At 50.3% G+C, this 13368-nt stretch overlaps 1 protein-coding gene across 1 annotated transcript in view; it reads left to right on the top strand.

Moving 5' to 3' along the window:
* DSCAML1 (DS cell adhesion molecule like 1) overlaps positions 1 to 12014 on the top strand; it is a 324128-nt gene extending 312114 nt beyond the window's left edge. The window contains exons 22-33 of the mRNA XM_039888022.1: positions 941 to 1058; positions 1425 to 1588; positions 1896 to 1994; positions 2708 to 2896; positions 3364 to 3651; positions 5209 to 5364; positions 7309 to 7339; positions 7518 to 7636; positions 7938 to 8090; positions 8680 to 8874; positions 9404 to 9715; positions 11293 to 12014. Coding sequence (XP_039743956.1) covers positions 941 to 1058; positions 1425 to 1588; positions 1896 to 1994; positions 2708 to 2896; positions 3364 to 3651; positions 5209 to 5364; positions 7309 to 7339; positions 7518 to 7636; positions 7938 to 8090; positions 8680 to 8874; positions 9404 to 9715; positions 11293 to 11768 — 2300 coding nt within the window. The 3' untranslated portion in view covers positions 11769 to 12014. The remainder of the gene's footprint in view (positions 1 to 940; positions 1059 to 1424; positions 1589 to 1895; positions 1995 to 2707; positions 2897 to 3363; positions 3652 to 5208; positions 5365 to 7308; positions 7340 to 7517; positions 7637 to 7937; positions 8091 to 8679; positions 8875 to 9403; positions 9716 to 11292) is intronic.
* Positions 12015 to 13368: the final 1354 nt, after the last annotated feature.

Below are 13368 nucleotides of genomic sequence, written 5' to 3'. Positions count from 1 at the left end.
TCTTCCCCCAAAACAAGTCAGACCCCGAGTCCTGGCACTTCTTATCCTGAGCACCCTCATCTCATCCCTACAGCCATACATCACCTCCAACCTGCACTCTGGCCACCATTTGTCTCTGGTCTATGTACATCCTTCAGGACCAACCCCGCCAAACCATCCTCTGCAAGCAGCCAGGAGTTTATCTAAAACTCTACTTTGAACATGTCGCTACTTACTTAGAAGCCTCTAGTGGCTCCTCATGACCTCAAGAGGAAGTCCAGCCTCATTGTTCTGCCGGCAGAGCCACCATGTTTCTACTCCAGCTCACCCCTCCAACCTCTGCTCTCACCTGTTCCCCTTTACTCACCCTGGGCTTTGGTCACCCTGAGTATTGCAGACTCTCTACTTGCCATGTGATTCAGGCCTCCATGCCTCTACTCAGTGCTGTTCCCTCTTCCTGGCACACTTTTTTTCTTCTCTGCATATTGAATTCCTTCTTAGCCTTCAAGATTCAAGTCACATCTTCCAATTCTAGAAGCCTCCCCTGGTCATAACCTCTACCACCAACAAACCAGCAGAGTTCACACCACCTTCTTTGTGCTCCCATGAGAATTTGTAGCTACTACTGCCATAGTATTTTTCACCCTGTAATGATATTTTTAAATATCTGTTTCCCTCTTGGACAGTGAGCAACTTAAGGACAGGGAATAAATCTTAGTCATTTTGTGAATCCTCTGAGTCTCAGGTGATAGCTGACTCATAAGAGGTATTTTATAAATGCTTTGTTGAATCAAGGACTCTCAGCTGAAATTCCCTGCACCCATCCCTCACCTCAAGCCCAAGGTAGAGGTCAGGTAGAAGAGGAAGGACTTAATGTGAAATTTGGGGAACTCTGAGAAAGGGAGGCCAGGGCACGGTTGGGTATAGAAGTGCAGTGGCCCTCATCCTCTCTTCCTTGTAGCTCCAGCAAAGATTATCTCCTTTGGGGGCACAGTGACAACACCCTGGATGAAAGATGTCCGGCTGCCTTGCAATTCAGTGGGAGATCCAGCCCCTGCTGTGAAGTGGACCAAGGACAGGTGTGTGCAGGACCCTGGAGGGAGGAGAGACCCTAAAGAGGAGCATAGTAGAAGATCTATGAAGAGAATGGGGTGTCCCTGCTTCTAGCTGACGTGGTCACCTCCAACACTGTGGAGGCCTTCTTGAGTACACAGCAATCACTCTCACAAGTAGGCCTGGCCTCCCTGACTCTCCTCTGTTGGGAGTTCAGGATCTCCTTTCCATGGTCACAAGGCCAAGATTACTGGATACCTGCCAAGAAACCCTAAGACCCAATAATCCAAAGTCCCCTAGCAAGCCTCCTTCTGCTCCCAGCAATATTTTCCTACACATATGGGGGAGGCTCCAAGTGAGGGGCTGTTTGCCATAACCCATACTCCCCACAGTGAAGACTCGGCCATCCCCGTGTCCATGGATGGGCACCGGCTCATCCATACTAACGGCACACTGCTGCTGCGTGCTGTGAAGGCTGAGGATTCGGGCTACTACACCTGCACGGCCACCAACACGGGGGGCTTCGACACCATCATCGTCAACCTTCTTGTGCAAGGTGAGACCCTGCGAGGCAGGTCTGGCTCAGGTGGGGGCAGGGAGGAGGAAGAGGTAGAAATTCTATCGTGAGAGAGAAAGTTGTTGAATGGAAGACGACGACCAACCAACAGGGAGACTGGCCCTCAGTGGATCAGAGGTATCAAATGGACGAGGAGGCAGGAGGAGTGGGGAGAATGACCAGGCGTGAGGGGAGCACCTAGAAGGTGGGAAAGCCAGTCCCTTGCCCTCCTTCCCACTGGATTACCCCCATACCTCCCATCAGAAGACAACCCTTTTGGTGAGGGCTGGCGGCTTTCCCCTCACAGTTCCCCCGGACCAGCCCCGCCTCACTGTCTCCAAAACCTCCGCTTCGTCCATCACCCTGACCTGGATTCCAGGTGACAATGGGGGCAGCTCCATCCGAGGTGAGAGGGGTCTGGATGAGGAGGGGGAGACAGGGGAAGGAATTCTGGGCCCAGAGGCAGAGGAAGGGTTTTTACCCACTCCCGCCACTTATTCCCAGGAAGTGATAGGGGGGTGATTCAGACCACAAGGATGTTACCCAAGGGCCATGAAAAGTACAGCGGCCTAGGCGCCTGGGCTTTGGAACGCCCACCCCATTGCCACTAGTGAGCTGTGCGAACCCAAAGAGATTGTTTTCTTCTCTGGGCCTCAGTTTCTAAATCTGTAAAAGTGGACAAACTACTAGATGGAGTTCTTCTCAAACCTGAACATGCACATGAGTCACCAAGAAATCTTGTAAGAAGATTCTAATTCAGGAGGGCTGGGGTGGGGGCCGAGAATTTGCATGTCTGACAGGCACCCAGATGATGCCACGCTGCTGTCATAGGACTGCACGTGGAGCACTGAGGTCTAAACAGGATCCCTCTTAAGCCTCACAACCCTGGTTTCCTGCTCTGCTCCCCACATTGGCTTCTAAACTCTAACACAACAGCTGAAGAGAGAGAACAGTACAATTCACCCAAGGTCCTTCCGGTTTTGTCTCTAAAGTGCATCTGTCCCTCCCAATGACCAAAGGCCCCACTCTGCCCGCTACCTGAGCCCAGCCCCCGTGGTGCCTGTCAGGCATCCCAGGTCTCTCCCCGACCCACCTGAGCCATGCAAACCTCCCGGGCAGGCTTTGTGCTGCAGTACTCGGTGGACAACAGTGAGGAATGGAAAGATGTATTCATCAGCTCAAGCGAGCGGGCCTTCAAGCTGGACAGCCTCAAGTGTGGCACATGGTACAAGGTGAAGCTGGCAGCTAAGAACAGTGTGGGCTCCGGACGTATCAGCGAGATCATCGAGGCCAAGACCCATGGGCGGGGTGAGGCCCAGTGACAGGGGTGGGAGAGATGGGCCCAGGAAAGAAGAGTGGGGGGAAAGAAGCCCAGGACAAGGAGTGGAAGATGGCTGGGATAGGGGAAGAGAACACAGGGAAGCAGGGAGGCTGAAGGGAGAGACTCAACCTAGTTCCCATCACTGCAGCATCTAAACGAATCACAGTAGGAAAAACTGGTCCCACTTCCTTGCTGGGGTGGCAGATGAAAATCACTCTCTTCCTTCTTCCTGCATCTCTCTCCCTCCTTTGCTGAGGCCTTCTCTCCAGGTCCTTCCCTCCTCTCTTCTGCCTCTGTTCCCTGGGGCATCCCTATTCTCATCTGTGGTAGCCACTCATCCCCTGGAGCCACTGCAGTCCCAGCCGCCCCCAGGGGAAATTTTTCCAGCCCAGAAGAATGCACCTTCCTTCCCTCTTAGTCTCTAACTTCTCTCTCTCTCCCTCTGGCCCCCCAGAGCCCTCCTTCGGCAAAGACCAGCACCTCTTCACCCACATCAACTCTACACATGCTCGGCTTAACCTGCAGGGCTGGAACAATGGGGGCTGTCCTATCACAGCCATCAGACTGGAGTACCGGCCCAAGGGCACCTGGGCCTGGCAGGGCCTGCGGGCCAACACCTCTGGGGAAGTGTTTCTGACTGAACTACGAGAGGCCACGTGGTACGAGCTGCGCATGAGGGCTTGCAACAGTGCTGGCTGTGGCAACGAGACAGCCCAGTTCGCCACCCTGGACTACGATGGCAGTAAGTCGGAAAGAGTAGAATTGGGCAGCACAGAGGCTGGAGCAAGGTTTTGCCAGGGAAGCTGGCAGAAAGGCAAATACATAAAGAGGAAGATGAACAAATAGAAAAATCAGCAGCACTACAGTCAGGAGAAAGGCTGACAGGTGGATAAATAGGCAAAAGGAGCAACAGATTGGTAGGCAGGTTAAGTGGACAGATGCACCAGTGACCAATACAGATAGATTGACATGCGGACAAACAAGTCAGTAACACTAAGGATGGAGGGTCTTTGAAAGTGTGAGCCTTGCTCTCCATGGCTCAGAGAGATGGAGAGGGAGGGAGAGATGCAGCTGATGTCCTGCCCTCTGAGAACCCTCTGTTAGTATGGTGTATTAGCCGGCATGGGAGAGCCTGTGCTGCAATAACAGAGGAACGTGAAAAGCTCCGTGGCTAAACCCAGTGAAGATTGGTTTCTTGCTCTCATAAAGTCTCAGGAGCGTTGAGTGGCCACCATCTTTTAGCGCTGTTATCTTGAACATGTAGCTTCTAAGGTCACCAAAAAGAGAGAGAAAAGGTACACTAGTTCTTAACTGCTTTGGCCAGGAGTTGATACTCATGACTTTTATTCACACTCTGTTGTCCAGCACTGGTCACATAATTCTAATCTAACTGCCAGGAAGTCTTGGAAAGATAGATGAACACATGGATACTTGGTGAGCACTAACTGGTGTCTAGTACATGGGGACACCTCACACACAGGCATGCACACACACTCATAAACATGTATGCATACACGAAGACGTGCACACATACACTGACACACATGCATACACACATACATTAATGGTGCATAGAAGGCTCCATTCACAGGGATCAGTTGTCACAAGCTAAATTAAGTCTACCTATGTGTTAAGGAAACAATAAAGTGGTATCGGAATGGGATGGGCTCAAACAGGGAAGGCTTCATGAAGGAGATGACTGTTAGGTGAGGCTTTGAAACAGGCAACAATCAGGGCTTGGCAGAGGGCTGTGTCAGCAGAATAATGTATCATTGTCTCTTTGCAGGCACTCAAGGCTAGCAGATATTGCCCATGGAGAGAGGGAGCAGGGAGAGAATGCAGGGTATTTAGTGGCTTTCGTCCCCATCTAGGGAAGAGAATCCAGGATCCCACTGCCCTGACTTCTCTCTACTAAGATTCTCACCATCTCCCCCAACCCCAACCCCACCTTACCAGCAAGGTGTAGGAATCTCAGACTGTCATCCACCCTCCAGAAATGAACACTGAACTCCAACAGGCAAGAGACTATCTCTGAGAGACTTCAAGATAATTCTAAAACAGACCCAGGGAGTCGTTAATTTCATAATGTAGTGTAAAGACTACACAACTGTTCATAGTTGTCCTAATGGGACCAGAATTTGCGGGAAGCAGAGGGGAGGGGAGGAGCTCTACATCATGACATGAAGGTCAGACTGAGGCCAAGGGCAGCAAGAAAGATCAACGGGCTCCCTCGCCCATGGGAATCTACACAGCACCCAACTTATAAGGGACATCTGACTCCCTTCTTCACCCCCATTAGGCACCATCCCTCCCATTAAGTCTGCTCAAGGTGAGGGAGATGATGTGAAGAAGCTGTTCACCATCGGCTGCCCCGTCATCCTGGCCACACTGGGGGTGGCACTGCTCTTCATCGTGCGCAAGAAGAGGAAGGAGAAGAGGCTGAAGCGACTCAGAGGTGGGGGAGTTTCCTGTGGGCTTCCCAGGTGGAATCTTGACCCTCAGCCCCACTGGCCACTTTCCACTGGCTCACAGCACCATCTGGACAAGACAGAGTGCCCGTGTCCCTTTGAAAGGATAGCTGCCCTTCCAACCTTCTAAAACCTCCTTAGTGTTCACTGCTTCTTCCCCAGGACTTTGTGCCTGCTCTAACCAAGGCTGACTTTTAGAAGTTCACATTGGTAGAACTATACAGCTTGTTACAAGATATAAACATTTCCATGTTGATTGGTAAGCGGATGTTGCTCTCCTCACCCTGGATGTGCTATTCTCTCACACAGGAACCCTGTGACTTTTCCAGGATCTGGCTACTAAAGAGTAGACCTACAGGTGTTCTCTAGGACCTTACTCAGTTCTGACTGGGCATTTAAATGCCACATCATTGTCAAATATTTTTAATGTCATCCCCTATCCCAACACCTAATACTGTAGTCTGGGCATGGGTCTAGAGTGTGTGGCACCTACTAGTTACTTAATGTTTATTTACTCATTTGGAAAACATTTATTAGCATCTGCTATATTGTGGATACTGCCAGACATTGGAGGTAAAAAGATGAATAAAGAAGGATTTCAAAGAACCCTTATAGAGTTCACGGTCTAATGTGAGAAGCCAGGCTCAGTAGCACAGAAGAGAATGATTAGCACTGCCTACGCTGTTTAGGAGTTGGAGGAATGGATAAATGGATGTTTCAAAGGATGGTTGGATGGCTGCTGGATAGATGGACGAATAGATGAATGGATGGATGATTGGATGAATGAGTGATTAGATGGTTGCTTTGGTGGATGACTGGTTGGATAGTTGGGTGGAAGGATATATAGATGGAAGGATGGTTGGATGGATGGTTGAATAAAAGGTTTGATGTACAGATGGTTAGATGGATAAATGATTGTACGAATGGAGGGATGGAGAGAGGGATGGATGGTTAGCTGAATGGATAGTTGGATAGACTGATGATTAAATGGATGCATCAATGGATATTTGGATGGATAGATGGATGATAAGATGGAGAGATGGTTAGATATTTAAATGAATGAATGGATGAATGGATGATTAGATGAATGGTTGAATAGATGAATGAATAATTACATGAATGGCTGGAGAGATAGTTGGATGGGTTGATGATTGAATGGATGGATGATTGGAGAGTTGAATGGGTGGATGATGAACAGTTGGCTGGATGGGTAGATGAGTGGGTGGATAGTTGGATGTATGGATTAATAGGTGGATGATCCATGATTAATGGATAAATGGGTGTATTTGAAAGCTTGGATGCATGCATGCAGCTAGATTCACTCTGACAGATCATTCTCAGTTATCAGGGGTCTAATAGATTAACCAGGACCTTTGCTTTTCCTGTCTTGCCAATTCCTAACCTGAGAGTCCTGATCTTATTCAAGGTCCTTCTGAAACAAAGCAGGGACCCCCAAATCCATCCATGAATATTTGGGGGATAGATACCCTAGAGGAGGAAGTGAAGCTTCTTGGTTAATAGTCATCTGGGGCTCCCATTGACCACCTCTACTACATCCTCCACTCTCTCCTTTCCCCAATAGATAACTAAGGACAGACCTGCCATTGGTGTCCATGGTGTCTTGTTTAATTAGAGTGAATTCAGGAAGCAAATGGAGCTTTTACGTACTCTCCTTTGGGAACGACCTTCCTATTAAATAAAAATCTAGAAAGGAAAGGAAAATAGACCTGAGTCAAATCCCGAATTGGGAGCAGTGAGACCTTATCATGTTTTGGACTGTTTTAGAATCCTTACATTTCTCCCTCTTCTTCTCAGGATACCAGCCTTGGCCCCAATTTAGGGAATTCTCCCACCTTGTTCCCCTGCCTCTTCCCACTCTCATCCTACTCAGACTTCATTCTCACCTAGCCCCTCTCTCTGCTGTTTTACAGATGCAAAGAGTTTGGCAGAAATGTTGATAAGGTAAGTATCACATAGCTGTTTCCTCTTTCCTCCCCTCGCTTTACCTCCCCACCCCCACCCGCCCACCCACATGGGACAGGCTTCTAAGATTCCATTGTTTTGCAAACAAAAAACAAAAAACAAAAAAACCAACCCCTATGGCTGCTGAGTCACCCACCTCTAGCCCTTCTTCCCACAGCAAGAACAACCGAAGCTTTGACACCCCTGTGAAGGGGCCACCCCAGGGCCCACGACTACACATTGACATCCCCAGGGTCCAGCTTCTCATTGAGGACAAGGAAGGCATCAAGCAGCTGGGTGAGTGACAAGTACTACAGGCTCTCTGTTCTGCTCTGAGTGTGCTTCTCCAGGCTACAACCCACACAAAGGGCAACCATCAGCCCTCACGACAGTACCCAGGGTTCTAACTGAAGCCCTATCAACAACTCAGCAACTTTAGACTGTATCGCAACTTCTTTCAAGGGCTGTTTCCTTCTCTAAGGGAAAATCATCCTGGCCTTTCTGGGCCTCAGCATTGGATAAAGACAAAAGAGAAATTTGGGAAGTAAAGATAGTGCCCAAAGAGAAGGTTTCCTGCTGATTGTCCTTATTTCCCCAGGAGATGACAAGGCCACCATCCCCGTGGCAGATGCCGAGTTCAGCCAAGCTGTCAACCCACAGAGTTTCTGTACTGGTGTCTCCTTGCATCATCCAGCCCTCATCCAGAGCACAGGACCCCTCATCGATATGTCAGACATCCGGCCAGGCACCAGTATGCATCATCCCCAGGGAGACAGCCCTCTTCCTACACAGGGCGTCTTGGGCACAGCATGGGGCAGAGGTGATAAAATAAAAAATAAAAAATAAAAAAGGAGTGAGGAACATCATGGAAGAATGGAAAGAGCTTTGGAGACCTTGGAGACTTTGGAGACCTCCAGAGTCTGGAGACCTTGACTGCAGACTTACTAGCTGTAACCTTGAGCGTATCACCAGCCTTATATCTCTGGGTCTCAGTTTCCTTACCTAGAAATGTTCTTGCTCCTAGGGGCCTTCTGCCTCTAGCACTGTGACTCTAGACAGCAGGACTGTAGGGAATGATGCACTGTCAGGAGGCAGCAGCAGAGGAGGGAAAGATGGGGTGGGTGGGGAGAACCCCAGAATGCTGTCCACTGCCCCCATGCCTCGACATTCTTGCTCTTCTCCTCTGGAGCCAGTTATGTGGTCAGGAAAGACAGCACGCTCAGTATTCCCAAGAGAGCTTCCTCCTCCCTCACTCCCCACTGCGGTCTCTGGTAAGTGCCAGCTGCCCAAGCCTAAATGCCCTCCGTTGGAAGGTGTTAGCTCTTTCTTCCTCTGTGTAGATCCAGTGTCCAGGAAGAACGTAAAGTCAGCCCACAGTACCCGAAACCGGTATTCAAGCCAGTGGACTCTGACCAAGTGCCAGGCCTCCACACCTGCCCGCACCCTCACCTCTGACTGGCGCACCGTGGGCTCCCAGCATGGTGTCACTGTCACTGAGAGTGACAGCTACAGTGCAAGTCTCTCCCAGGACACAGGTGAGCCAGGGGCCCTGACTGTGTCCTGCTCACTCTCTTCCAGCTCCCTCATAATCCAGCCTCACCTTCCATTTTCCCAGCTCCTACCCACTAGTTCATGGGCTCCAGGACACAAGTCAGTTTTATTTCCGGCTGGCCACTGACTCACTGTATGGCTATGACAAAAACACTGAACCTCACTGAGCTCTACCTGGACAAGGATTTCATTTTTTTTCCCCCCCAAAATGTCAGAGAAAATAGTACATATGACGTTTGTTGGAGAAAGGGCTGAGTGTTCTGGGGATAGTTGCTTATTTTCAAGAATGAAAAGTGTTTGCCCTTTATTCAAAAACAGTGGGATCACTCCTGTCACCACTGAGGCCTTCACAGTGGGGGAGCAGGATCTTCTGAGCCTGGCTCACACTATGGCCAGGCTTTCAGATGGCTGCTGGGGTTAGGGGTAGGGCAACTGCTCAGTCTGGTCTTATTTGCACTCTTCTCTCCATAACCCACTCATTTCCTCTTAACCCTATGCTGTCCATCTCCCTAGACAAAGGACGGAACAGCATGGTGTCTACTGAGAGTGCCTCTTCCACCTACGAGGAGCTGGCCCGGGCCTACGAGCACGCCAAGCTGGAGGAGCAGTTGCAGCAGGCCAAGTTCGAGATCACCGAGTGTTTCATCTCTGACAGCTCCTCTGACCAGATGACCACAGGCACCAACGAGAACGCTGACAGCATGACGTCCATGAGCACACCCTCAGAGCCTGGCATCTGCCGCTTCACCGCCTCCCCACCCAAGCCCCAGGATGCCGACCGGGGCAAAAATGTGGCTGTGCCCATCCCTCACCGGGCCAACAAGAGTGAGTGCCCAGGCCACCTCCTCTGCTGTGTCCCAGCCCCCAAGTCCCATGAGCCCTAGCTAGGCCTAGCCCTAACAGGACCTGGATCCTGCCAGCCCAGCAGGGATCTTTGACAGTGCGGGAGAGCGCAAAAAACAAGGACTGGGGAGCAAGCAGATGAGGGTCCACATCCTGGCTCAATCTTTTAATATCTCTGTGGCCTTGGGCAAATCACTTAACCTCTCTGCCCTTAATTTTCTCGTTTGTAAAATACAAATGAGAGTGTATACTTTACATTGTTGTAATGGGCATTAGAAATGATATATGTGCCTGGTGCATAGTAGGTTCTTGTTAAGTAGTGATCAGTCCCTTAATCTGAAGTTATGCTAGGGTGAAAAGAGATCCCTTGTGGGGTAAACTGCCCAATGGCCATTGGTCTCAATGCTGTTTGAACTTAATCTAGACCCAAAGGAGCAATCCTAGCAGCTTAGCCCCTGGTGGCCAAACCTCACGGTGGGCAGTGACCTGGCCTGACTGGGAATCATCTGACTTCAGGGCCCTGGACAGAGCACATGTCCTTTGGGGTTAGCAAGGCAGATCTAGGATAACCAGAGGGAGTATGAGGGAAAGTCTATCAGCAGATATTGAGACCACAGTCAAACAAACCATTAGAGTCAGGTCTTCTCAGTACTGACCTTCTAAGTGGCCATACTATCCTGGAGGGCTCAGGGTCATCGAGGGTAACAGAAAATCGAGAACTGAGGAGACTAGCAGCCTTGAATGATGCCCCACCCCTTCTAGCTGTGCGAATTCGGGCAAATTACTTAATCTCTCAGAACCTCAAATTCCTCACTTGCAAAACGCAGGTAGGTATTAGCCTATCCAGGGGGCTGTGGGGACGAAATGAGATCATCTAAGGAAAGTGCCTGCCAGAGTCAACGGGACAGAGGCACATTCACAGGATGGGGTGCTCGTGAGCAGAGGGATCAGGATAAGGGGGCAGTTTAAGAAATTTGGAACATTCCACCTGGAGAAGAGGGGACCAAGGAAAGGGAAGGGTAAATGTACCTGATTTCAGACATCTGAGAGGCTGCATGGGAAAGAGGGGGAGGCCTTGCTCTCTGGGTCCTCAGAGGACAGAATTCGGTTCAGTGTGGGGAAGTGACAGAGAGTGACAGTTCTTTCCTCCTCATGGTAAAGCTTTCTAACAGCCAGAGCTCTTAGGAAATCCTTGTCTTCAGAAGTGAGCTCTCTACTAGCTGGAGCTGACCAGCTTATAGTAATCATCTAACAATAAGTATCAATTTACTGCAACTACTATATGTGCCAGCCACTGTATTGAGGAGCTTTTCCATGCTTTATCTTATTCAGTACTCGCGGTAACCCTGTAGGGAAATGTGATTATCCCCATTTCACAGATAAGGAAACTAATGCTCAAAGAGGTCAAGCACCTGACCTTTCCTCAACTCCTCACTGCCCATCCTGTGGAGGGACTCCTATGCCAGCTTGGGGAGAAGATCGGTGGGTGGGGGGGTGAGGTGAACAAGCAGGTTCCCAGAAGCCTCTGCCTCTCACATCCTCTGCTTCTGTGATTTCAGGTGACTACTGTAACCTGCCCCTGTATGCCAAGTCAGAGGCCTTCTTCCGAAAGGCGGATGGACGTGAGCCCTGTCCCGTGGTCCCACCCCGTGAGGCCTCCATTAGGAACCTGCCTCGAACCTACCACACCCAGGCTCGCCACCTGACCCTGGACCCTGCCAGCAAGCCCTTGGGCCTCCCGCACCCAGGGGCCCCAGCTGCCGCCTCCACAGCCACCTTACCTCAGAGGACTCTGGCCATGCCAGCACCCCCAGCTGTCACGGCCCCCCCAGCACCTGGTCCCACCCCTGCGGAGCCCCCTGCTGCCCCTAGCGCTGCCCCTCCAGCCCCCAGCACCGAGCCTCCACGGGCCGGGGGCCCACACACCAAAATGGGGGGCTCCAGGGACTCACTTCTTGAGATGAGCACGTCGGGGGTAGGAAGGTCTCAGAAGCAGGGGGCTGGGGCCTACTCCAAGTCCTATACTCTGGTGTAGGGGCACAGCAAGAAGAGCAGCCCTACGCTTGGACCTGTCTGCACCTCCAGCCCTCAAACACCAACTTGGCTGTTTTCCTGCGTTATTTATATAAAGCTGACAGACAAAAACCAACCAACAATGAAAAGAGACCCCCCACCCCGCCCCAAGTCATGAACGCTTGTACATAGAACTCTTTTGTACAAATGAAACTATTTTCTTCTTCTCCATGAAGCCAGGGCACAAAGAATTTGACAGTCCAAGTCAAACCCCCCCCCACCCCACAAATATGCGTGGAGAGATATATAAATATAGAGAGAGATAAGAACACATTGACAAGCTATATATATATATATACACACACACACATACATATATATATATGTATGTGTGTGTGTGTATATATATATATACATATTTCTCTCACCTTATTTTGAGACAGAGGCACAAAGACTCAGCAATTTTTCCTTCCTCATTCTCTCTCCAACCTAGGTGGTTTTGACAAAGACCAAAATCCAAACTCAGAGACACTGCATGCGATTTTACTGTTCCAAGAAAACCAGGAGTTGCTTCAATTTGCAGATGCTTATGTGTTAATACCTTTTTCTATGAAAAAAGACCCAGCGCCGTGTGCAATAAAGGTTATGTTTCTACGTGGTAGCTTTTTTCCCATCTGGCAAAAACCAATAGAGAGGGAGGAAGGAGAGGCCCCTATAACAGGCCGTCATCTCTCATGGAAAAACTTTGAGAAGACTGAGCTCTAACTCAGCACGTTAAGCTTTTTAAAAGGCTTTCAATTAGCCAAGGTAAGTCCTTGAGCACCTGTTCTGTTCTCAGATCTGTGCTGGGCCCTAAGGGGGTCCAGCTGTGTGGCTTTGAGCAAATTCCAAAACCCCTCTGAGCCCCAGTTTCATTAGCTATAAAATGAGGCAACCTTGGTGAGAGCTCTGGGGAACCTGGTATGGGGAGCTGGGGGTGTCTACTGGCTTCTCTCCTCTAGGAGAATACAGTATAGCCAGGGGAACAAGCTATGCAGAACCACTAGTGAGCAGTTAGGTTATATAAGAGGTTCCTATGAACTGGGAGAGGGAGGTAGAGATTATGTATACCCTGGCGGTGGGGCCAGAGCCTGTAGTTCTGGGCTGACTGTTAGGGTGAGACCAAAGGGAAAGGAAGTGAGGTCATCAAAGTTCGAAGAGGTGAAAAGGGCTCATGGATGAGGGGGAATGGAGCTCAGCCAAAGAGAAGCAGCCAGAACCCTACCTCACCTGGTTTTGGAGGAGCTGGCAATGAGATTGCCAGGTGGAAACGTGCCCACATGCAGGTGTGCAAGGAGCCTCTGATGAGAGGGTTAAGAGGGCAGCACGGGGCGGGGGCATGTGACCTGGGCCTTCGAGGACATGAAGGTTTGGATAGGCAGAGATGGAAACGCCCAAGAGACAGCAAAAGCCCAGGGGTAGAGACCCCAGCTGAAAAGAAGGTGCACCCAAGAAGTACAAGGGAGCACCTGAGTTCAGCACCCTGAGTCAAGGCTGAGTTGTGCATCAGGAATCTGGAAGGAAGGTGAGTCTGGGGCCTGCTGTTGCCCCGCAACTGAGAGGAGGAACTGGGAAGGGAAGGG

Source organism: Pteropus medius, unplaced genomic scaffold (genome assembly GCF_902729225.1).
Source record: "Pteropus medius unplaced genomic scaffold, Ma_sr-lr_union100, whole genome shotgun sequence".
In the NCBI taxonomy this organism is placed as follows: Eukaryota; Metazoa; Chordata; class Mammalia; order Chiroptera; family Pteropodidae; genus Pteropus; species Pteropus medius.
Note: the sequence above shows the minus strand (reverse complement) of the source record. Positions and strands in the feature narration are given on the sequence as shown.